The sequence below is a fragment of the Falco biarmicus genome, chromosome 2, assembly GCF_023638135.1.
Source record: "Falco biarmicus isolate bFalBia1 chromosome 2, bFalBia1.pri, whole genome shotgun sequence".
NCBI classification, from domain to species: domain Eukaryota; kingdom Metazoa; phylum Chordata; class Aves; order Falconiformes; family Falconidae; genus Falco; species Falco biarmicus.
The window spans coordinates 93,851,506-93,876,224 of NC_079289.1; the positions used below are offsets into that span (position 1 = coordinate 93,851,506).

At 40.3% G+C, this 24,719-nt stretch overlaps 1 protein-coding gene across 7 annotated transcripts in view; it reads right to left on the bottom strand.

Annotated features, from left to right (window-relative positions):
• Nucleotides 1–24,719, bottom strand: part of GLRA2 (glycine receptor alpha 2) — a 131,523-nt gene that overhangs the window by 19,042 nt on the left and 87,762 nt on the right. For 5 of the 7 annotated variants that reach the window (XM_056329785.1, XM_056329786.1, XM_056329780.1 and 2 more), the window contains exons 8-9: nucleotides 10,847–10,996; nucleotides 8,863–8,982 (exon numbers count right to left, since the gene is read on the bottom strand). In XM_056329785.1, the coding sequence (XP_056185760.1) occupies nucleotides 8,863–8,982; nucleotides 10,847–10,996 (270 nt within the window). The remainder of the gene's footprint in view (nucleotides 1–8,862; nucleotides 8,983–10,846; nucleotides 10,997–24,719) is intronic. The other 2 variants (XM_056329782.1, XM_056329783.1) reach the window with 1 other exon arrangement.

Consider the following 24,719-nt stretch of genomic DNA (forward strand, 5'->3'; position numbering starts at 1 on the left):
AATGTGGTAAAACCCTTTTTTTTTTGCGTAAATAGCTGTTGTTGTACACATCTTTCCTGTCAATTTGACAACTGAAGCAAACCATATTAGAAAAATTAGCCTTCCATGGAAGTGAAAGAGAAAGATGGCGTAAGTTAACAGAACACTGATAAACTCATTTCTCAGAAAGTTTGTGCTAGAAAGTATCAGGACTGCTACACAGAGGCACCTGTAAGACTTCACAATCTGAAGAAGAAATGCACAAATTGGTTTCCTAGAATGGCACACAAGATATCACATTTGTGCAACTCTGATAATCTCTAATGAACAGGGTTTGTGATCTCCGTTCTTAATTAGTTATCCTTTTGACAGATGAAGATTACAGAGCACTCAAAGGTAAGTCTCTACCACCAGCAGTCTTGGGAAGGTTTAACAGAAGAATGAATTAGTCAGTCATAGGCAGAGCACTTCCACATGACTAGCAGAATGTTATCTCAGAAAACATGGAGAACCACTTGAAGAGGGTGAGATGAGGCATGAAAACAAAGGTCTCATGTCTCTTAGGAGTCTTGTCATGATATCACAGAGAAATGAAAACCTTGGCACCTTGGTAAAATAACTTGCATTTATGCAAGTGGATTATAAATGTATGTGTACAAATGCACACACAGTATCTCTATGAGGAATTACACATAGAAATCAGAAATTAAATGATTAATGAAAATGATTAAATTATAGCTACGCTATCTCTCAGAAGAAGTTACAGGCTTGATGCAGAAATTCACAGGTAGGATTCTGGACTTCTGTCACTTCACGTGTTTTAACAACTGCAGCAGCTTTCTCTGGCCTTTCCAATCTGTTCCTCCAGGAGCTAAAAACACTCTGGCACACTCAGTATGCCAGATACATTCAACCATCTACTGGAAAACTGAGATTTCCAATAGTAAGTCCTTCTTGACATTGATCCTGCTGTAGTAAAGAGCTGTTGTGTGGGAAGAGCCAGGGCTGTGCCAGCTCTGAGATGTCATGACGAGAGTCCAGTCACAAAGAGTGAAGGTGGGTACATTTCTAGTGACCTGTGGTTGGGCTTGGCACAGAGTTTTCAGATGCTTTCAACTTGAAATGGGCCCTTGTGAGGACTCCAGGAAGACTCAGCAACAAGCATTCACAATATGTGGAGTTTCAATTAGGCTGCAAAAGAAATACCCAAATACAAATATCCATATTTACAGTAAATAGTATCTTTCTTTAGCAGTGGATCAAGTGAAATAATGTCTGATAATTAAATCAAACTAAATGTGTCAGAAACAGGTCTGACTGATCGGTTTGCCGTAAGCAATGGCTGTCAACCTGTACAGAAATGACTGAATAATGTTGTTTTTCCTTTGGAAAACAAGATAGAGAAACAAATGGCTTCAACAACACTTTTTAAAAAGTACTGTGAAAACTGGATATTACTGAAACCCATGAAGTTTTCCAGGCCTTGAGACAGCATGATGTTTCAACAGTCTACTTAATACAATCTGGTTTTTCACAATGTCATTTGGACAACATCATTACAGAATGCTTCACAATTAATTACATTCAAATAGCAGCTTCTATCCCCTGTGGAGAATGGGATTAATTGGGTCAGATGTAAATATGCATTTCATGGATCCTACTGAACACTTGCCCATCTCACCAATTTACCATGTAATTTGATACAACTGGTGTACTATGCTCTGGAGATGTGCAGGGCAAGCACGGTTGCCAGACAGGGTAGAAATACACGGATACAGCACTTCTGGTATTCTCAGCCTGCATTATGCTTGGCTCTAACTGCCCGACCCTTCAATCCTCTTGCAGAAATACTAATTTGTATTTACTCACACTGAAATACTCTAGTGTTGAAAATGAGGTTTGGGACAGAACTCAGAACTGAAGCATCATGACTTACCTCTGGCTACGTGGGATCAGAAACTGTTCTGCTCCCAGGTGTATTCACACACACACACACCATTGGAAAGAGGGCCTGACAATCACTGCAGTAATAACCACAGAGACTGGGCCTTATTGGGTCCTGACTCTAGGCAGGGAAACAGTAAAGATCACCTACCTATAGGGAAAGAACAAAAAAGCCAGCTTTGGGGCAAAGTTGTTTCCTTGACCCCTTGTGCAGCCTAAACCTAAATCTTGGTACTGCAGTGTTTTTTCACTTCCTTTCTGGAGTCTTGGGTAGGGGCACTTTAGAGTAAACATACTCCTGCTGAAGTCCCCTTTCTTCATTTTTTTTATCATAAAACACGTATTTGACAATTTTTTCACTGGTTTGGCATTTTTTTTTCCATGAAATGAGGTGAGTCAGAACACATCCAGTGAAAGAACCACCACTTTCTAAAATAATCTAGAAAACCAAAGCTTGTGCCTGTCATAGATGGTTCTTGAAGAGCTACTTCTTGTCACTTTAAAACATCAAAAACAAGAACACTATTTCCTGGCTCTTTCTAGCTTCCTCTGCCCTATTTTCAGTTTGCACTGTCCCCTAGGTATACTAAAAAATGATACATTTGCACCCAGCTGGAGAGTCCCTTTCATGAGCTGGAAAACTGCAGAGTTCATTTCTGGAGTGTTACCTGCTGTTCATGAGCAACTACCAGGACAAACTCACTTGACTGAAGTGCAAACTTCAGTCCCCAAGGCTTGTGAGTTCGGAGGTGATCCTTTCAGATACAAGAGAGGATTTGGAGTTTCTAAAGAAAAGTAACACTACCGGGCAAACAAACAAAATAACACTTTATGAAGTACTCTTCCTGCCTTTTCCAGATGGTCCAGCGTACAGTCACTGCATCATCTGAAATATTGTAATTTTACTATTCTGTAGCCCCTTGAAATGCTTATATCCCGTTCTTACTTAATATTAAGGAGTAATTTGCTAAAGTATTTGCAAGCTGGTCAACGTGAATCACTATACTGTATCATGTCCTGCTTGGTGTTTTGGTGCCATGCCTGGTCCCTACGGTTTGATTATCTGTCCCCTGACCCCACAGAGCACTCTGTGTTGCACCACTGAGCATTTCCGCAGATATATTCACCATGCTGCAGCCTTACCAACTCCCATCAGTTCTCCACTTCTCTGGTTTTCACCACCTCTAGACTAGGCATTTTTTTTCTGTCCTCAATTTTTGTATTTTTTTAGTTTTGTTTTAGGTTGTTGTTGTTGTTGGGTGGTTTTTATTCAGAAAATGTAATTTTTTCTCCTGGTTTTGTTCTCCTGGCTTTGCCTCTATTCTGCTACCTGGATTCCATTACTTCAGCTTGTGCACTTGTATTCTATCAGCTTTAATTAAAGCTTTGATATTTAGAGGTATTTCTCAGGAACTGGTATTACATGTTCCATAAATTAGTCTGATTTTGATTACAGAATGTTTAATGCACCCCATTTTTTATTTGCTTTTCAGAGTTATCTCCTTTGAAATATAACTATCCTTTTTCTCTTCTGTTTCTTGATTTGAGGTGAAAAATCCACCCCTGTAGTCCATCATCCTATTATGTCTGAGGCTGCAGAACACCTGAAACACAGATGCTTGTTTTGAGGTTTTTTACCCTCCCTCTTCCAATAAGGGAGGGAAAAGCTTCCATTTCACTTTTCATGACACTTGTAAACAGGTCCTTATAAAAAACAGTTTCTCTCTTCCACTCCTTTTATCTGTATTTGCTTCTCACTGGAAAATCTGCATTTCCTGTAAGCTTACTCTGACCACCTGGACAGTCTGCTCTTACGAGATTTTTTTGATCCATTGCTTGCGTACCATGGCCATGGCTGAGCTGCTTCTTTTCCTACAAGTTATTCTTTCTTTGGGGACTCCTGTCTCTTTAGACTTGTGGCTAGAGCTAGACTAAGGATTTATATCAAGATGTTTTTCTAGTTTGAGATGATGCTTTTTAAAAATGTTTAAACTCACTGTAGTAAGTCCATTTGATAAACAGTAAAGATACTTTGACTGATGTTAATTAGCGCCATTCCTACCCTACTCATGCTCACAATAAAAAGACAGACAAGGACATTCAGATGAAATCACAAGGTGACATGGCAACATGTTGAAATGTATTGTGCCTGTTATTTAACTGGTTCTCTGTGGTTGTATGCAGGGCTATAACTTCCAGCTAAATGATTGTTTTGGTGTATTTATCATCTACTGGATTTTTTCCTGTGTGGTTACTTAAAGTACTAATGCAATCACCCTGGAAAAAGAAAAGTAACACAATATCTTGTCTCTGAACCAGAGAGACATGGATATGTCAGATGGGCCACTCAGTGGATAAGAAATTGTCTGGATGGTTGTACCCAAAGAGTTGCAGTCAACTACTCAATATCAAAGTGGAGACCAGTGATGAGGGGTGATCCTCAGGGGCTGGTGTTGAGACTGGTGGTTTCTAACATCTTTGTTGGTGACATGGACACTGCGATTGAGTGCACCCTCAGCAACTTTGCCGATGGCACCAAGATGTGTGGTGCAGTCAACACGCTGGAGGGACAGAGTGCCATCCAGAGAAACCTTGACAGGCTTGGGTGGTGGGCCTCTGCAAACCCCATGAAGTCCAACAGGGCACAAGGTCCTGCACATGGGCCAGGGCAATCACAAGCCCAAATACCGGCTGGGCAGAGAATGGATTGAGAGCAGCCCTGAGGAAAAGGACTTGGGGTTGTTGGTTGACAAGTAGCTCAACATGACTCGGCAATGTGCACTTGCAGCCCAGAAGGTCAGCTGTATCCTGGGCTGCATTGAAAGAAAAGTAACTAGCAGGTCAAGGGAGGTGATTCTCCCCCTCTACTCCCCTCTTGTGAGACACCACCTGGAGTGCTGCATTCAGCTCTGGGGACCCCAACATTATAAGAATGGGGACATGTGAGAGCAAGTCCAGGTGAGAGCCTCAAAGATGATCAGAGAGCTGGAGCAGATGCTCTTATGAAGACAGACTGAGAGAGTTGGGGTTGTTCAGCCTGGAGAAGAGAAGGCCCTGGGGACACCTTATAATGGCCTTGCAGTACATAAAGGGGACCTACAGGAAAGTTGGGGAGGGACTTTTTGCAAGGACATGTAGTGACAGGACAAGAGATACAGGCTTTAGACTGAAAGAGGGTAGATTTAAATTAGATATAAGGAAGAAATTCTCCACTATGAGGGTGGTGAGACACTGCAACAGATTGCCCAGAGAGGCTGTGGGTGTCCCCTCCCAAGGCCAGGCTGGATGGGGCTTTGAGCAACTTGGTCTAGTGGAAGGTGCCCCTGCCCATGGCAGGGGAGTTGGAACTAGATGGTGTTTAAGATCCTTTCCAACACAAACCATTCTATGATTCTATGATCTTAAGGGTGTTTATCTACAGTGGAAGCTACGTGCTCTTTAATCCGTTAAGCAAGCAAGATGCAAGACAGAGAGAAAGCCATTCAGAATCAGATCCCTATTTTTCACAATGAAACTCATTTGCTCAAGCTCACTCAGTTGAGTACCAAAAATAGGTCAGCAAAAAGGGCTTTCCTTGAGCACTTCCATTATTCACATGATGCGGCACCTTACATAACGCAAATCGTTCACATCATCCTGCTGACTGTGGTGCACATGGATGGTAGCAGGAAAAAATTTCCACCAGGGACAGTAGTACCAAGTGTTTTAAAGGCAAAGTCAGGCTGAAGGCACCGATTATTTTTTTTTTTATGGGCAAGTCTAGAAAACCTTAGAAATTTTTGGGGGGGTCTGATGAAGGGATTTCAATATGATTAAAAGGGCAGAGATGACCTTTGAAAATCGGTATTACTCAATGCATACCTCTTCTCTTTTTTAAAGATAGAAATACTGTCTTATCTTGACAGTCACAGTAACTTTGTTTCAGCACTTGGGGTACCCACCTCACCACCAGCAGCTCCATCCAGTGACCAGCAGTTCTTTGATGCACTCGACCAGGTACTGCCATCTTTTCTTAGTAGAGTATCCTTTGCTGCTATCAGTTAGCCTCAGTCCTGGCTGTTTCATTTGGAAACACCATTTGTGCCTCCCTTTGCTAATCTGCATGCATGTGAACCCCCTTGGCTGCAACATTGTTATTTGTATTGCTCTGTGCTCCCTGCACACGGGATTAAAGTCTGTCACAGCCTCCAGCTGCACAGTTTTTCATTCACACTGAAGTATTGCTTTTAACACTAACGGTCCCAAACTTAACCCCTATTCTTGGTCACAGTGGGAACCTCCACACATATAATTTAGGAAGTCACCTTTGAGATGGTGGGATGAATACTAGTATACTGTGACTCATTTTGACTACTGATCATATCACATAATAATTGCTGTTTTCAAAAAGACATGATTGAACCCATGTAAACAGAGCTCTGCTTCCCTGGAAACCCATCATTTTGAAAAATAAGCAAATCCTTTTTTATTATTATAGATAATATTTTAAGAAGAAGGTATTTTCTTTCAGGTGATCTGGCATTACACACATTTAGATTTTAATATAATGAAAAGCTACTACATCCTTAGTAACATCAGACTCATGGCTTCTGCAGCCTGTAGTCTCTCTATGCAAAAGGTAGTATCATGATATATAGTAACAGGCAACCGTTTCTCTCAGCAGTGAAGTCTTGCCACTGATGGGTGTATTTCACTGTGAGCAGGAAGACTACGTGAATCTTTAGGACAGGCATTGAACGCTTCCTCCAACAGAAACTGCACGAGGAGGGCAGACAGGTTGAAGCACTGATTATCTGAGGATACAGGGAGTTATTCTGTGTGGCAGATGGCAACAGGTCCTGGTAGTGCAATCTTTTCTAATGCAATGACAGGTCAATGGTTCAGCTGTAAATACAATTTCTGGACCATCAACAATACAACCCAGACTTTCCTAGAGAAACAATAACCAGTCTGATCTTTGGCTTAAGAGATCTGATAGTCTCTTAATGTGTCTTGCGCTTTCATGTAATGCTCTGAGGGTTGCAGCACTATGAAGAACAAGACCCAGCAGAAGCAATAATGAAAGCAGTGACAGAGACATATAGGTTTACAAAACTGAGAAATTTGTTTTTCTTGTTTTGTAGATCTAGCTGCTAAATCCAGGAATCCTGGTCAGGTGTGATTTAACACCTATTTTTTCTCTCCCCAGATTAGCACTGAATGATGCAGTATAAATATTCAATCACCCTTCTTTTACACTGTCTCCTCTTGACTATGACTTTTAGATTTGCATTCACCATACACCCTTGGTTCAGTGAGCTATCCTTCAGCAAGTCAGGCTCCCTGTTTGAGAGGCTTCCACCACAGGCTATGTTGCAATGTTTTCCTCTGCACGTAAACATCCTTCTCTTGAGCCCAAAAGTACCGAGCTGCAGCTATGGTAGCATTGCTCCAGAAAGCTCTGTCTTAGTATGTCTCCTCTGTTCACCTCTCAAGTGCACATCACTTCTGTGGAGGGAGTTCTCCAGGGGAGATCAGCGTCAGTGCAGCTCCAGCTCTTAGGGCTCTGTAGCAGAAGTACTGCAGCGGTATGGCCCCTTTGTGTACTGCCCTGGCTGTATATATAATGCACAATATTCAAAAGTAGAAGAGAGGTTTCTGCAAGATTTTCTTAGGGAAAGGATAACCAGGCTTTACACAAAGCTTAGCTGGACTACTAGCATTTTGTGACTGATAAGACACGCAACACTGAGTACTTATTTGGACTGGTTTTGTAGTTGTATGGCATCAGCTTGCCAGTGGCAGTATAGTAATATCAGTCATATCTTCTAGAGAGACCCTGATTTTTTTCTTTTTATGTTCAGTTTTGTATAGGTGCAAATATTATTACTTCTATAATAGAAAGCATCCAGAAATGAAGGCTCTCTTCTACTGCTTGACATTGCAGCTCTGAAAGTGAACAATTTATTGCATTGCAAACCCTCTATCCTAATTTTTGCTGCGTAACGTGAATTGTGGGTTTTGCTTTGATTTTGAAAGCTACTAATTCCCTCTACAGTGTACAAAATCCACTGAAATCATCTGCATCTTATAATCACATAACTTTACAGAGCTTGATCAAAGTCAGAGGCCCATTACAGCTCAAAAGCTGCTCAGGCGATGTTTTTGTTCTGGGAAATCAGGTCCTGAAAGATTTAAATCCTAGCCCCATTTTATTTAAATGAATACATTTTATATCTCAGCCACCAGTACCAAGCAGTGAACTGCACACTAAGCTCATTTCTCTCTCCATCACTGATTTTATTACCTCCACAACTCAGCTATAATCTGGATCTATCAGCTGCTATCATATTGCTTCTGATTTGCTACACATTACACTGTGTAAAAGATTTCAGCCCCATGGCTCTTCTCCAAGCAAATAAAAAGAAACCAGTGAAATACTTTTTTTTCATTCATAGCTATTCATACCCCACTAGGCGGGTCTCAGGACATCACTAGGAGGAACACTGCAGGTTGACAGTTCAGGAATAAACACCATACCGATAAAAATGCGTTTCCTTATATATACCAAATTTTGTTGGAATATGCTTATCTGAAAGATGACACAATGTGGGATTTACTGTCATAAGGCATGTCTTATGCTCCTGTCCCCCTCATTTACCCTATATTTACATAGGACCGGGCTACCAAATATACATGCTCTTTCCTTGGAGGGTTTGGAATGGGAGTGGCACAAGCCAGCCTTGGGAAAAAGCAAGCATAAGGATGGGCCACAAGAATGTACAATATAAAGCTGCTGTTCATGCTGGGGACAGTACTACGCATTTTGTGGGAACATTTAGCAAAGAAAATACAAGAGAGTGCTGGCGATGCCATCAAAATAATCAGTTTTGCTGATTTATGACATCACTGCACATACTAAAACTCTCTCTTGCGTTCTCTTTCTCACTACAGTTTTACCCTCAAACTTGAATTGCCGATCTGATTCACTGTCCCGTAAGCTGATGACTCTTTGCTCCGCAAGCCATTCATGCGCCGCACGGACTTGATGTTTTCATTCCCAACAGTTATAGTCTGTGCCTGTCCCCAGAGTGTCAGCACAGACAGCAGCAGCAAGAATGAGAATAGCACAGCAGTAACATGACGACACACATACACAACACGCAAAGAGAAGAACGGCTCAGTTAGAGAAGACCATCATGCAAAACAATGTGAATCACTTTCAGGGCAAATAAACTGAGAAAATTGTGAGAGAGAAAATCAAGTAAAGAGATGCAGAAAACATCTCCTAAAGAGATGGCCTTAGTAACATTATTCTCTGTTTTGAAATTCATGCAACCAGATTCACGTGAAAAGTAAAAGCAAGCCTGTGCAAACAGACAGGTGTGTCTTACTCCAGCAGAATATTTCCTTGTATTTAATTGGGGCATTACCCATTTTGCAAAGACTCCATGCATTGACTAGTTTAGGATAAACACAGGTCTTCTGGTGATTTTGTTTTAAATAAGTTTCTTTTAATAGTCACCAGAATAATAATTCCCACAGCAGATGAATAACCACTTCCATGGACCAAAACCTCACAATTTTTGAGTGATGCCACTGGATACTGTTACTTACCAATGGTGGCTTCTTGCCTACTTGTTCATCTCTAAAGAAGATGTTGTATCCCAAACTGAAATTACAGACCCTATATAGCAGCTTCTGCTGCTGCCATGTTGGGTTTGGAAATAAAGGCTTCCAGCAGGGCATCTGGCATGTAGATGGGCAAGCATTTCTGCTCCCTCCTGTAATTTAATCTTGACGGGTATCTCAATTCACCTGACAATAATATTAAAGCAGAGAACAGCACTGGGTTGCTTCCCAGAGCATCCATCAAATATTATGTTAACTACAGAACATTTATTAGACAGATCTGTCAAAACACAAATGCCCTGTGCCATTGTTGTCATCCCCCTTGTAAAGGAAACCATTATTTGTGGCTTGAAGCACCCATGCAGCTCAAGGAAATATTTACTTCACCTAGAAAATGCATATGTACAGCCTAAACCTAAATGTTTCTACTGATACTGAAAACCAGTGACACAGACATAGGAAAGATGAAGCCTTTACACTTGTGGAAATGATCATAACTGGATTACAATTTAATGTCTATTCTTGTCTTTCCATTTAACAAAGAAAAAAATCAGTAAAGATGGACAGACTTCCTAAAAATATTTCTAGACTAACATCTAGGTTAAAAACAAGCCTTTCTTCTACATTATAGTCACTGGTAAAAAGTGATGTGATAACGATACTCACAAATAGGCCCTCTGTTAAAAATGTGAAGTTTGTACCAGTAACTAACTGTGAAATAGTAGCATCTAGAGAGGACATTCTCCTGATCTTTCTCTTTTGTAAAGTGGCCATGTTTTCTGGTTTCAGATGGGAAAGACACCAGTTGCTGGTTATTTAAAAGTGAGCACAGAATTGTGGATCACTCTGAAATAGGATACCCTAAGGAATGTCACATTTTATCATGACTAGATAGGGTAGCACTAGAAAAGATGAGTGTCAGCCATGTGCTGATGTCAGCAGATCTGGATGATGCCAAGGAAATATTATGGGTCCCCTGTCTATGTCATTGCTTGCAATGGTTCCTTATCCACTGGTGGGTGTCACATAGTAGCACAATGTTTGTAAAGGTACAGCTGCCCCAGCAATTGTAAGAAGAGAATGAAATCCTTGGAATCAGCGTCAAATATATTTTAATTTATCAATAACTTCATAAATAGCAAATAAACCCAGTGGCCAGTCATCAGCTTTTTATCAAGGAGTAAATCATTCAAAAGGAAACTTTAAAATGAGACTTTCCTGCACGGACAAGAACAACTGAGGTGAGAAATCAACTGCACGTCAGCATGCTGTCAGGGCAGACTCGGTCACCCCAAGTAAAGAGCAGCTGTACCTTGTTTTGTCTTCTCTGCCTTCTTCGAAGCCTCAGAAACTCCTTGTGCTGCCTTGAAACAAAGTTGACTGCTGCATATTCCAGTAATGCAGCAAAGACAAAGAGAAGGCACACCGCCATCCAGATGTCGATAGCTTTCACATAGGAGACCTAGAAAGAAATAGGACACAGTATGTTATATTTCAACCTTCTTCATAAGCTGAAGATTTTGATGTGAAGAAATAAACATATTTCTGCACAGCATGAGTTCCAGTTGTTCAGTGAGGTGGGGTTTTCTTTGTTTTGTGTTTCGGTGCATGTTCACAAAGAATACAAAAAATATGACCTGCTGACTTTAGGAAAAGAATCAGGATTAGTCTAACAAAATACAAGTGCTCTTATAGTCACAAACACAGATTACCAGAAAGAATTCAAATACAAGGCATGATACAACACCTATTGAAAAAAACTCTAGAAAGTTTATGGTTATATAGTTATCGCCTTTTTTATCTTTTACAAACCAATTATGATATTGATTAATTAGCTATGTTTGATACCCATAACCTCAAAGTAAACTCAGGGTACTGTATCCTATGGGTTCATATAACTTTGCTAATTAAATATTCAATCCTAGTTGCTTGACTTTTACCCTGCAATTTTATAAGAAAAATAAATCTTCATAGATGTTGTCTACTACAAATACCCAAATACCAGATGCCTCTGTTCTAATAAAAGCCTATTCGCATTCGAATTGACTTGTCAGATATATTACAGGACTGCAATGTCACAAGATTTTTATCATATTACCCACACTGAGCCAGACAGTAGCCAATTAATGAGCGACACACTATGCATATCAAAAGTACATTGTCCTCCATACTGTATTTGGTTGCTGCCTTCTTTTGTAGTCTTGCAGTTTTTAAGCAGAGATCTTCTGATTAGGCAACAGCAGGTTGTCTCTTTTGTTTATCAGATATTTCATACAGGGTGAAATTAAAAACATCTGACTTTTAATGTCTACAGCATACACGTGAGGTAGTTGTCTAAACTACTTTGATATAAATAAATCAAGGAATGAAGATAACCCCTGAAGAATAAGCATTTCTAGGATGCATCTGAGCTGTTTTAGATGTCTTCTCTAGGATGAGATGAATAACATCCAAATAGTCTTCTTCATTTCTTTAAAGAGGAGCTTAAAACCACTGTCTAAACATAGACACACGCAGCTTTACTCAGTTCTCTAAATAAAAGCATCACATACTGCCACATTAGGTACCTAGCCTCCAATTGCTAATTCAGCAAAGCACAAATGTCCAGTACCATACAAACCAGTCCTCTGGAGATGTCTCAGATACCCAAGGTCACCCACTTCAAATGGCAGCACCATACAACTGAATCAAGATAAGCAAAATGAATTGTACCTAAACCCTGAAAAATTATAATCAAAGGCATTTAACATCTAAATGTTAATACAACTGCAGGCTAAATATTTCAATGCAGTCAAAACATGCAGTGGTCTGAAAAGAAAGAAGAAAAGGATGTGTTGTGCATCTAACACTCTAATGTTTACGAGACCAAATCTCCTTGGAAAACTCCACCTCTAGCCTTTGCACACACTATTGAAAATGACCTTGCCCTTATGATAGAGGCCACCATTTCATGGTGAAGGGAAGCACACATATTTCAGTAGGTTTTTCTCCCATTTGCCATGTGCTTGAATAGCATGCTTTTTTGAAGTCTGTAGAACATTTTTTGTTACCATCAAACAGAATATACTGCACTATGTGCCGCAGTAAGCAATACAAGCAGAAGAACTGGCATTTAAAGCATGGTGGAAAGGATACAGAGCTCCATTCCTGCAGATCCTGAACACTGACCCAGACATTTTAGAGGAGAAAAGTACTGTTATTCAGCCTGCATCATGGGAACATACATTTCAGTAGCTGAGGCAAAAGTGCAGCTCCGCAGTGCAATGCCCAAGTACAACATGCATAGGCTGAGATGGAAGAGGGCGATTTAGCACGCCATGGTGACACTGTGAATCTGTGCCTTTCAGTTAGATACACAGCAGGTATGCATTTCTCTCTTCCACACATAAACAAATTTTACAAGTTACATCTTTACTGAGCAGCTGTGAAACCCAGTGAAAACTCTACCACGTCCCAGACGCTCTGTGCCACAGGCTGAGGCACAGTAGGAATCAAGTCAGTGTAATTTGTGTAAAATGCGGCTGGGTTTAGATTGTTTGTTACCTTGCTTGAAGGGGCAGCTTGTTTTCCTTTACAAATGCCCTTAGGAGACGTATTAGACATGCATAAGCAGCTGGACTGTGCTGCCAGAGACAGCACAATGCAGGGAGCTGAAGCCACAAGAATCAACATTTCTGACTGTGCAAATCCTGTCCTAGTGGGCTTAAAGCAAGGAGGGTAAAATAATAAAGGAAGCCCTGAGTTTGCCTTCCTGCCACTTACACAGTGCTGCCATAACTGACATCCACACAATTGCTGAGCCAGCTAGATTATTTTAACTCCAACCTGCTGGGCTGGAATCAGAGGATCACTATAAGCTTGACAGGTATGTATCTTGTTTTATTGTTTAGCTATTGCCATATCATGGCACAGCTTTAAATGAGAAAACAGAAAGCTATTGCTTCCAACAACACATTAAAAATAAATAAATGGAAAAGTCCTGCATTGAGTGAAAGTTGACCACTTTGCTTTCAAATCACTTTATGTAATTTTGTCTATGTATCCCCAGTGTGTACAGAACTATGCTGCTAAAAACCTAAAAACCCATGCAATTTTCTGAAGCCAGACTTTTTTCTTGCCACCCTTATCTATGCATGGAGGATGACATAGATCTATTACACCAAGTCCAGGAGGGCCTCACCTGGTACACGTTTCCAAAGTCCTAAAGTGAGTGCCCAGATTTTAGACTGGCACTTTGTTATCTAAAGTATGCACAGTGCAAAGTTTCAGTGGATTTTAGGGTCTCTGTCTGCTTTGGCTGACTAACCTGTGTCTTCCTTTGACTAGGAAATGGTCATATCTACTAGATCACAGACCGATCTGAAGTGGACCTCTCCCAACCACCCCTGCTGAAGCTGTTCCATCTTCTATGAAAACACTCAAAAATACATTGGCTTGGGGACTGAGAACAGTCTCCTCTTCCCAGAGTGAATCCTAAGCAGTGCAAAATGAAGTCATTCTCTGTCTGTTTGTCCCAAACACATGCAGGAATTGGGAAGGCCCTATCAGAGAGTATTTCATGGTGCTTGAACAATTCCCTCAGTGAGATGAGCACAGAGAGGATGTAAATTTGATCTACACATTCCGGGTGAGTGCTATAACCATTTGCCTACCAGATGCTGTAGCTTCTCTCTGCAGTGTCTCACATGTAAATGAAATGCCTTTTTCTAGGGGCTCCTCAGCTATTTAAGAACAATTTAATAATTAAAATATAAAATAATAATAACAACAATTGTAATGAAAACGGGGGAGAGACAGACACACAGAGAGAGAGAGAATAATAAAATCAAAAGGGAAAACCCAAACAAGTGATGCACAATACAATTGCTCTCAACCTGCTGACTGATGCCCAGCCAGTCCCCGAGCGGCTATGGGCAGGCCCCAGCCAACTCCCCCCATTTTATAAACTGAGCATGACGTTCTGTGGTATGGAATACCCCTCTGGCTAGTTCAGGTCAGCTGTCCCAGCTGTGTCCCCTCCCAATTTCTTGTGCCCTTCCAGCCCTCTCGCTGGTAATGGAAATGGAAAATTCCTTGACTTAGCATAAACATTAGTTAGTAACAACTAAAACCATCAATGTGTTAACAACATTATTCTCATCCTAAATCCAAAAGACAGCATTGTACCAGCTACTGAGAAGAAAATTAACTCTATCCCAGCCAAAACCAGGACACTTCCACAGAAAACTCTCCACTTGGCAGCCTCTAAGTGTGCATCTCATTCCCAGGTTTTTATTTCTCCTTTGCACTGTAACAAGGAATGTTTCACATCATATTTTCAGTTAAAAATATTGCTGAATGACAGGATTGTAGGAGCTGGAGTCTGCAAAACTGAGTACTTCATGATATCATAGGCACATCCATTCCTTTGTGAGGTTCTTCCACCAACCTCAAAAACAGTGTTGCCAGCAATTTTTTCCCCAGATCATAGTATAGCATGAAAACTTGTATGTTTGCTCAACTAAAAAGGCTTACATCACCTGCTTTGGTAAGGGCTCATCACACAGTACTGTATCTCCAGCTTCCTTAGCTACCATGTCCATGGTACACTCTACTGGGTACATGCAGGACAGTATATACCCCGATTTTTTTTTTGATGTTTCATCTCAGTCATAGAATCATAGAATGGTTTGGGTTGGAAGCGACCTTACAGATCATCTAGTTCCATGGACAGGGACACTTTCCACTAAACCAGGTTGCTCAAAGCCCTGTCCAGCCTGGCCTTGAACACTGCCAGGGAGAAGGCATTCACAACTTCTCCGGGCAACCTGTTCCAGTGCTTCACCACTCTCATAGTGAATAATTTCTTCCCAATATCGAAACTAAATCTACTTTCTTTCAGTTTAAAATCGTTACCCCTTCTGTCCCCATCTTTCTTATAAACCCCCTTTAAGCACTGAAAATACTCACTTAACTTAAAACATGTTATGTTCATTTGTTTGGGGTTTTTTTTAAAATTAATGTTAAGAAATAAGCACTTCTAGGACAAAATGCATGTAAGTGGAAGGTAGATATCTATATTATTGTCAAACAAACTGCACCCTAAAAATGCCAGTCTCTCATTTTTGACCAAGACTGGAGTTTTGCATGCCTATTTCAGGTATATGTGTCTGCTTGATATATGCCATCTTTGGTTAGACGAAGTCTGTGAATCATCTCAGTTCCATAGTATCTTGATGTAATCCTAAGCAGAATACAGCAAAATAACAAAAGTTCCCCCACATAAGCCTATGTAATAGAGATTGTTACCTCAGCATTTGCCACTTTTCCCATAATTTTGCTTGCAGGACAAAATGCAAGTTCTGCAATAACACTACATATTTGGAGTAGACATTATCAAGCTACCAAGTATAAAATGAAAACTTAGTGGTGATTGTTTTTTTCAAGGGTAGACCTTGCAAACTTTCCTTTGAAAAACCTGTAGCCCCAACAGCACACTGGCTCCATTTACTTTGCAGTACTTTTAGACGTGGATATTTGGAGACTCTGCCTCGTTCGGCGTTAACATGTTCAGAAAGCACAATAAAATTTTCTTGTCCTTTTCTTCCTTTAAATAGCTGTTCCATTTTTTATTGCATGTTGCAAAGCTTCCCCTCTAATGTTGGCTGGGGGGGGGGGGGAGGGGATTTAATGGCTTCCACCAATAAAACCATAAATTATATCAATTATTCAGATGCTCTGTATATGTTTTAGTGCCAGCTAATGAGGGAACTTTTTCACAGTGAGAGCTGTCTGCACCAAGAGCCAAGTATGATAAGGTTAAGCATAGTAAATGTGACAAAGCAACTCCTTTCTCTTAATAACTTTCCTCCTTTGTTATTTGGCCATGCCCGCTACATAAATAAAAGACCACTTTATGCTCTATACAGCACTGCTGTAGCATCAATGACCCCAGTGAAGTTCCTGGAAATTAAAGTCCAAAGAGGATTACACTGTTCATGAAGGTCCTGCGAAGATTAAACCTTTCGTTTTCCCAGCTCTTTACTTTAGCACTGTTGACTCTCTCACAGCTTCTGGGTACCTTTCAGCGTATCACCATGTGTCACCACCAGAATGAAATATGCTTTTGTGGAGAGAAGCCGGGGGAAAACATGATCATGGGTCCTGCAGCTGAGCAGCTGTCATTTGTTGACATTTGTGAATCAACCCAAATGTGAGCTCTATTTCTGCTACAGTGCCAGCCTCCTGAGACTCCAGACAACTGCTTTAACTCTGATTCTGTCGAACAGGTGTAAAATAGAAATAAAGATACATCCATTCTCTCCTGGAGTTCTGCACTGTGAAAATAGCTTCAACATGCAGGGCAAGGTATTCAGCCTGTGTTAAAAAGTCATATTAACTTAATTTAGTTGATAGGATCTCAGGAAAAAATATCTTATACTTGTGATATGAAGCCCCAAAGCTCTCCTTTTGCACAATACCACATTCTAGGCAAGAATTTTTAAATAAGGAAGTTTTAAACTGCTGGGAAATGTTATGATTTGAAATTAATTTCTCCTATGCATTAAAAGAATCTCTTCAGGAAAAAAGTTTCAGAGAATTTTTCAGATGGGAAATATGGAAATAGAATAAAGTAATATTTTAAATCAAAACTGAAACAAAAGTTATATAAAACTACCTTCAAGTACAAGGTTGATGTTGCATTAAATTTCACTTTATCCTTTTAAATCAAAACACTTACATGAAATTCTGTTATCATAAAAGATACTGGATTTTTCTTTTCAAATCGTGAATTCATAAAGAAATTGATAGCTCTTTCCTGCATATCACCTTTACATAGCTGAAGCTGAAAACATCGGTCCTGGTTTCATCATAATTTCCAGGTAGATAAATTTCTGAATTAAGAACATGCTGTCAGAAGCTATCACAATGCAAGTATCTTCTTTTTCTTTCACTCTTACTCTGGATCTTTTTTTTCACCCAAGTGTTTCACACCCATGAAATATCATCATTCTAAACCAAATTCATATCAGAAAATGCAAATTACTTTCCCAGTCTTAAAACCTCCACCATTTTATACTACTCTGTCGTTGCAACACTTTCTAGTTAATTTTCCTTTACACTGTGCAGTTCTAAACAGTCACAGTGACCATGCAATACCTTGATGAATCAGGTCAACAAGACTTTTTAGCTTAATAGACAATATGGCATAAAACAAAGTGGTTCAGGTTCCACCAAGTTTAAAATTTATAGGTTTGATTGCCTCGTAAGTGTTCAGGAGAGAACAAGTAAGCAACTGTCCGTCACAGCTGGCTTGGAGACCTGTTCTTGAAGGGGGCTGCTTCTGCAGGGGGAAAGAATGGGAACAAAAGCTTTCGTCTGCCAGGCTGTGGTAAATGTTTGCTTGCCTCTTCAAGATTTTAATATCCATAACCTTTCTATAATGTATTTTGCAATGGAAAAGGATAAGCTATCAGAGCTGCTATTCTGTTACTGGAAAATAAGCACCTAGTATGGGGCAGATTTTTGACAGGAGACAACAGTTCATCAGTGAATGAGTCCTGTGGTAGTCGCAAGTGTCCTTCATTAGCTCACTTACTGCATTGCTAGGTGGCTTGGGAAGACAACTTTATTTAACTGTATTCTATATGACACATTAAAAAAAAAAAAAAAAAGTAAGCTTATGTTCCAGATAAAGGAAAACCATTCTAGAGAAGCAATAAAATATTTCTTTTTGGCATGGGCTGTGTCTATTCATACTTTATGATCCCTCTTCTCCGCCAAGCGTATTTCCACCTTTGAAAACAGTAAACCCGTAAATACAGATTCAGTTATCGGATTGGTGAAGCCAAGACTGCTTGTTTTTCCTTCCCAAGGGCATATGAAGTATTGGCATATTCATCATGTGTCATTTTATGCAATCATATGGTGTAGTTGCCTTGTATTTCCCATTCCTGACAATTCATTCTTTCTGTACAGGAAACTTAGACAGGATGTACCATTTCCACTTCACAAGCCCTTGACTTCCTTGAAAATACTGTCTGTTTTTCAGACATAAATAAAAAAATATATATCTGAAAAATCGCTTCAGGCAGTTTTTCTAACCAAGGAGGTTACAGCTGAGAAAACAAAGGCTTGTGCTTTGGACAGATAATGGTGCTGGTGCTCAGTTTGGGAGCAAACTGGGTAATTTTATTATGCATTGATAACGCAGGGATGGAGGGTTGACCTTTGCTACTGGAAATACAGTAACATTAGTTGAAATTGTAACCATGGTTAAAAGCCCACTGTTGTAAGCAAGTGGTCAACTGTGTGTGGTACCAGTTTTCACTAAGGTGACAATAAAGTGTATGTCTCTTATATCTAGGCCAGGAGTTCAAGCCTAGCGCAGTTCTACTAAAGAAACAGTTAACAAGAAGGTACAGAAGGGAAATGCTGAATTATTTGGAAACAGAGTGTTCTGGTGGCCCTCCCCAAGAACTGTGTTGAGTTCATGCCTTGTAAACAAGGGCAGAGTGGAACAAGGATTGAGCAGATCCTCATCAGGGTGCATGAAGCTCGGGCACACAGACAGACCAAATAATAAAAGGGCTAGTTATTTCTGTCTGATTTTCTTTTTTTCAGCACTCTACAGAAACAGATTTTGGAGAAAATTAAAACTATGAAGGCGAGGGGTGGGGGGGGGGGTGGGGTAATGCAAATTCCTCTGTTCATCATTTATTAGGACTTTGTCATCCACCAGGGCACTGCTGATTCTTCTCATTCCCCTAATCCTGAAAAACACTGTGAAAGAACAGGTCAGGGGACACCCCCACTCCTACCAGCTTAACCACATCTTCAACACTATATGGAAATAGGGAATTGTGGGTCTTGTCATTCCCCAGCCAGGTTGCCTCTCTCTTCTCTCCTGGTAAAAAGACCCTGGTTTAACTGGCCAACAAAAATGCACTCTGCAGTAGTCTTGCAGATCAAGAGACAGCTAACCTCACCCCACCCTAGTGTCATAGTTAGAGGTGGAATGGTTTTGTCAGATCCCAGACAAGCCAATAAAATCCGCAGTCTGTGCTTGAGCTGTCTCAGAAAGAAACCTGCAATACCAAGCATCAGCTTCTTGCACTAATATTCTGCATACCTCTGCTCTTTTCTCAGTCCTACTTTGTATGTCTTGTCCTCTTCAGTCTTCAAGAAATTGGTCTTGAATGAGAGCTCACAACCATTTGATTAAGTCTTTTTCTTCCTTCCGTCAAAACCAAAGGGAAAAACGATTCCCCTGCCCCCACAAAAAGCTTAGGACTCGCTGTGCACAGACTCCCTGCAGTTTACTACAGCATCTCAGTGCCCCACCAATTAATCCTTTGGGTTTGGCTTGTGAATAAAGCAAGGCAGAAAAGCAAGCTTGTGTTGGCAGAAATAAAATAAATAGTACCAATATTTGTGACATTTCTTGTGATTGGACCAAAGAAAGTAATCAACAGATTGGTGGAGTCATGGTGATCAGTTTACAAATGTGACAAACAAGGATTGATGTCCCTGCTACAAGGAAGCAGCTTCTTATTGTTAAGTAATTGAAAGACATTTATCACACAGCAACACCCCCATATCTAGCTGAGCTCAGTGCAGATTGAGAATCATATGTGGCTGCATTAAGACACAGGCAAATACACATACAGGCAGCCTTTGTAGCTAGATGGCAATGTCAGTCTCTGGTCTCATTTACAACATTTACAATAGAAGTTTCTGGCTCTGCCTAGTGAAATCAACAGATAACATTTCTGTAATGACATTAAATGCCCACTTCACTATTTGGACTCTAAGTGGTAAATTCTTCAGTGGATAAGAGCTTGGATAAAAACAATCACCAAGGAAAAAAAACTGAGGAAGATTAAAGAGGAAACACAAACCCATGATTGCATGATTGCTAGTAAGAACCTCTGGCAGGATTTTGAAACAGTGTCATTAAATTCATAAACAGAGTAAAATGCTGATACTTACCAAAGAAGCATTTATATTTAAGATTAATTTGAAATAAGAAGCCAATGTGGTATGTACCTGAGTACAGCCAGAATGCCTACTTCCAAAATGCCAGTTTTTCTGCTGTGATTACAGTTTTCTGAAATGTTTGTTGGGTTTTTTGGGGGCAGGGGGGTTCAAACACAGCATTAACTCAGGTTCAGAAAACCCTTTCATTTCCTCCGCAGATCCAAAAGTGCCTCAACCACCTGAGGTGAAAGTTAATCTTCATTCAGCTCAGCCACAGACATGCCAGATGCAGTTGTTACCTCTGCCACCTGGTTAGGAGAGAATTGCACCAAATTGCATTATTCCTTGACCTTTGAAGAGTTAACTGACTTAGTGCATGACTGTTATCAAATAACAAATCAGGATTCTATTTTGGTAGCAATAGGAACAAATCACTTCATGTAAAGCAGATAAGAATTACAGAACTGGCAGACGGCAGTGTAGCTACCATGATCAATACCAAGAACATTTGTACCTATACGTACATTTTTAGGTATTATTTTTTCCATTGGATAGCATGAAAATTGTGTTAAAGCCCAGGTGACTTCAGAACATTCTACAACACCCTCTCTGTGCTGTATTGCCTATTGTAGTCACAACCAAGCGAACCATTAAAAGTGATCCAATTCACTGACCTGAACAACAAAAACCTAAAATTAGAAAAAGGATGCCTAGGGCAACATGCCTTTTCTTCTTTCACTTGTGCTCTCTGCTATTTGTGAATAGAGACTTGATATTCTAATTCTCCCCTAAGATTATACTCCTAAATTCTGGGTTTGTTAGGACTTCTAGCAATGTAATTTGCTGGGAAAAGGCATTTGTTTATTTTATGACTGCCACTCTCTCTAGGTTAGAAATGGGTAAATTAAATCAATCCTTCAGTCAGAGAAAATTGCTTTACCAATACTAAATATAACATCAGACTAAAACAACTGATAATGGGATGGTTCATTACATTAGTCAGTATCTCCATATGCTTTTGTCTTGACTATTACTTGATCAGTTACTTACTGTTCCTGAGCAACACATAATGATTCTTTGGGCTCTGTATTCTGAATCGCTACTTTCATCTGATTAAGCTGGGAGGGAAAAAATGCTTTTTTTGTAGACAATTTAAGCAATATGTAGCCAACAACAATGGTGCAACAAATAGATTTGTGTATGCAGTCCATCAAATTATTCTCTTTCCATCTTTGGGGGGGGGGGGGGGAAGTTTTAAAATGAAAAGTAAAAATGTCTCTAAAAAATATCCCAATGCTGACATCAAAGAAAACTTAGGCTCAGGAGGGATAACATGGTCCAATTCTAATTGTAAGTGTGTCATATTTCACGTACTGTAAAGCACTTAAATGCAGAATTGAAAGAGAATGTACAATGAGAATAATAGAATATGGCAAAGGTGAAAATGTATGTAGAAAGAAATTGATGGTCTGAATATTAATAAGCACAAAGAAAGATAATGGGATAAATAAGGCAGGTTAAAGGGAAGAAAATGGAATTTAAATAAAAGGGAATGAACTGCAGCATTTAGCTAGATTAATGCAAAGTTTTTTGTTGTTTGGCTTTTTTTTTATTTATTTAAACTGAATCAGTTTCCATATTCTAAAGGGATCAGAGCTGCCACATTAATGTAAATGTACCTATCACACCCCCAAATCAGTTCAAGCCTTTAGGCTCAGAACCTCAGATCAACATTGCATTTGGTGAAACACAGGTTGCATGCCCAGGCAGTTTTGCAGAAGGACACCTTGTTCAAGATGGTGCAGGAAGCCAAGCGCTTAGTCCTTGCCCACGGACTCCTCCAACCAAGGACCCACCTGACCCACACTGTAGGTCCCACAAACCAGCTCCAGATCATCAGCCTGCACCACCTCTTTGAAAGAAAAAGACTTGGACTGAGGGCTCACATTGTGCCAGCTTTTCGCAGACCCACAGCTGCTGTATGAAGCTACTGGCAAGTACCTCTTTCCCTGGTTTTTCTGTTCACATTCTTTGAAATTTAATGATCCTCTTTTCCTCTTTTGTAAATTCAGGTAGTACTTCCTAATCAAGATCTGCCTGTACTTTCCATCCAGGGATATCTGACCAATTAACATTTAACTGAATTATGCTTTTGATGTACTTGTGGAAGACCAGCCATGGAACAACAAAAAAAAAAGCAGGAAAAAAAAGCACAGGAACACATCATTGTAGGCTCCCTTTTGTGTTCATGTGGAACTGTCAGGAACACCTGCAAGAAATCACCAGGATACTCAAGCACAGAAGAGGTAGTCTCACCTTTCATGATCATTTTCTGCTGCAGACTCTGATTATTTGTAATAGCCTACTGATGGTCTGCTGTTAGCATTGTAACGTGGAATACAGTTCTCTCCTCAACAACTCAAGAGATAAAATAATCTTGATTTATAGTAAAAATAGGGCTTCACAGATTCTGAGACTTTGCTTCCAAGCAGAGTCCTGCACTAAGGCTTTGTTTGCAGCTATTGTGTTTTCCAGAGAATTTCATTTTCACCCGAGTTGTAAATACAAGTACTTTCTGAATCACACTGTAATGTTAAACTGTCTTCAGGACTCTCATACTAAGAGCTCTGTTCAAAACAGTGCCAACACACAGCAAGGCTGAGTGAAGTAATCTTCAGCCCCAACAGTTAGAAACATAGTGCAAATATATTAAAAAATCAATAGCTAAGACCATCATGGCTTCTCACTGAAGGATGTTGGTGCAGATGCCTTCTAGCCACACAGTCTTGTGTTTGGGGCACATCTATATTTTCTTCTCAGCTTAACTTTGAGCAAAAATACTAGATTTTCACAACAGAAAAATCCTTTTCTGAAGGTTATTTGATTGCTTAGCCTGAAGTCCAGTGTTTTCTCCTATAAACTGCTGCCTCCCTCATCCATTTTCTAATGCCAGAGTGGGTGCATTTGTTCTTTACTGTCTGCTGCTGTAGTTAAAGCAGCCAGAGACTCTCCAAGGAACAGAAAATCAGAGCTGCACACCACTGAGCACTGACAACACTCACAACACTCTCGGTACCAGTGACTGAGGCAGTTTAAAGTACAGATGGAGAGCTATTTGCAGGATTATGCAGGCAACGCTCAGAAAGGCTGCTGTTGGCCCTGGAGGTTCAAAGCACTGCAGCACAAGTAAGGGGAATGGTTTTCATGTCAGTCTGATGCCGCATGCACAAGACTTGTTGAAGTCTGTTGCCCTGTAGCAAGCAAAGGCTTGCTGGCTGCTTGTAGGATGACTTCATGATACTGACAGATGAATGTTCACCTTACAAAAAGGCTGGAGAAATCCTGGAGGGAGCTAACAATTCCATATCTACCAAGCATATCGCCGCTGCTCAGTGAATATTCACAGTGAAGATTGCTCATCTGTGCAGGACGTAGGGAATAAATCACTTCTGATTCTCTTATTTCTATTTGCAATTTTCTGGGCTCCTGCATGTGATGTGTTGGGTTTTATCCTCCCTGCAAGCATGGAATTATAATTGATGGTATAGGTCCTTTTACTTCTTAATTTTTTGTGTGTTCCTAGTTTGTGTCACAATCTGTGTCTCTAAAGCAGTGAATAAGTGAGGCTGAACCTACAAGGTTCCCCACCTATAAGGAGAGGAATCTATTGCATCCTTGGGGAACTGTTAATCTTGGTCAAATGGAGAAAGTTCGAAAGACTTAATGATATGGGATCTGGAGAAACCGTATTGAGGAGATGCCAGACATACCTCAGAGATGATGGACAGAATAATTTCCTAAGACTCAGAGAGGACCAGACTGAGTTTTCTGCCACTTCAAATCATTGGGATGGCTGGAATTGAGGACACAGTAGGTAGGAGGAGAGATGTGCATGAACCTTTGCATTTCTGCTTAGTCTTACCTAGTTGTTTGAGTTTTCTTTATAAAAAAATATTCAGCTTTTCTTGTTCTGTTCATTTTCTAATGAAACATGGGTGCTTTTTAAGTTCATAAACAACTTTTAATCTCTTGCAGCATCTCATTGTGTGAAGAAGATGCAGGCACATCCACCTCAAAGATCTGGCTGATACAGGGTCTTGACACAGGCACCATATTGCAGAATGAAGAGACGGCGCCTTTCAGCTGACTGCCCGGCCCTTCATGTGTCAGACACAGAGTCACTGGGTGTTTCCACTGATACTCCTCTCTGTACTCCCAGGGCTTCA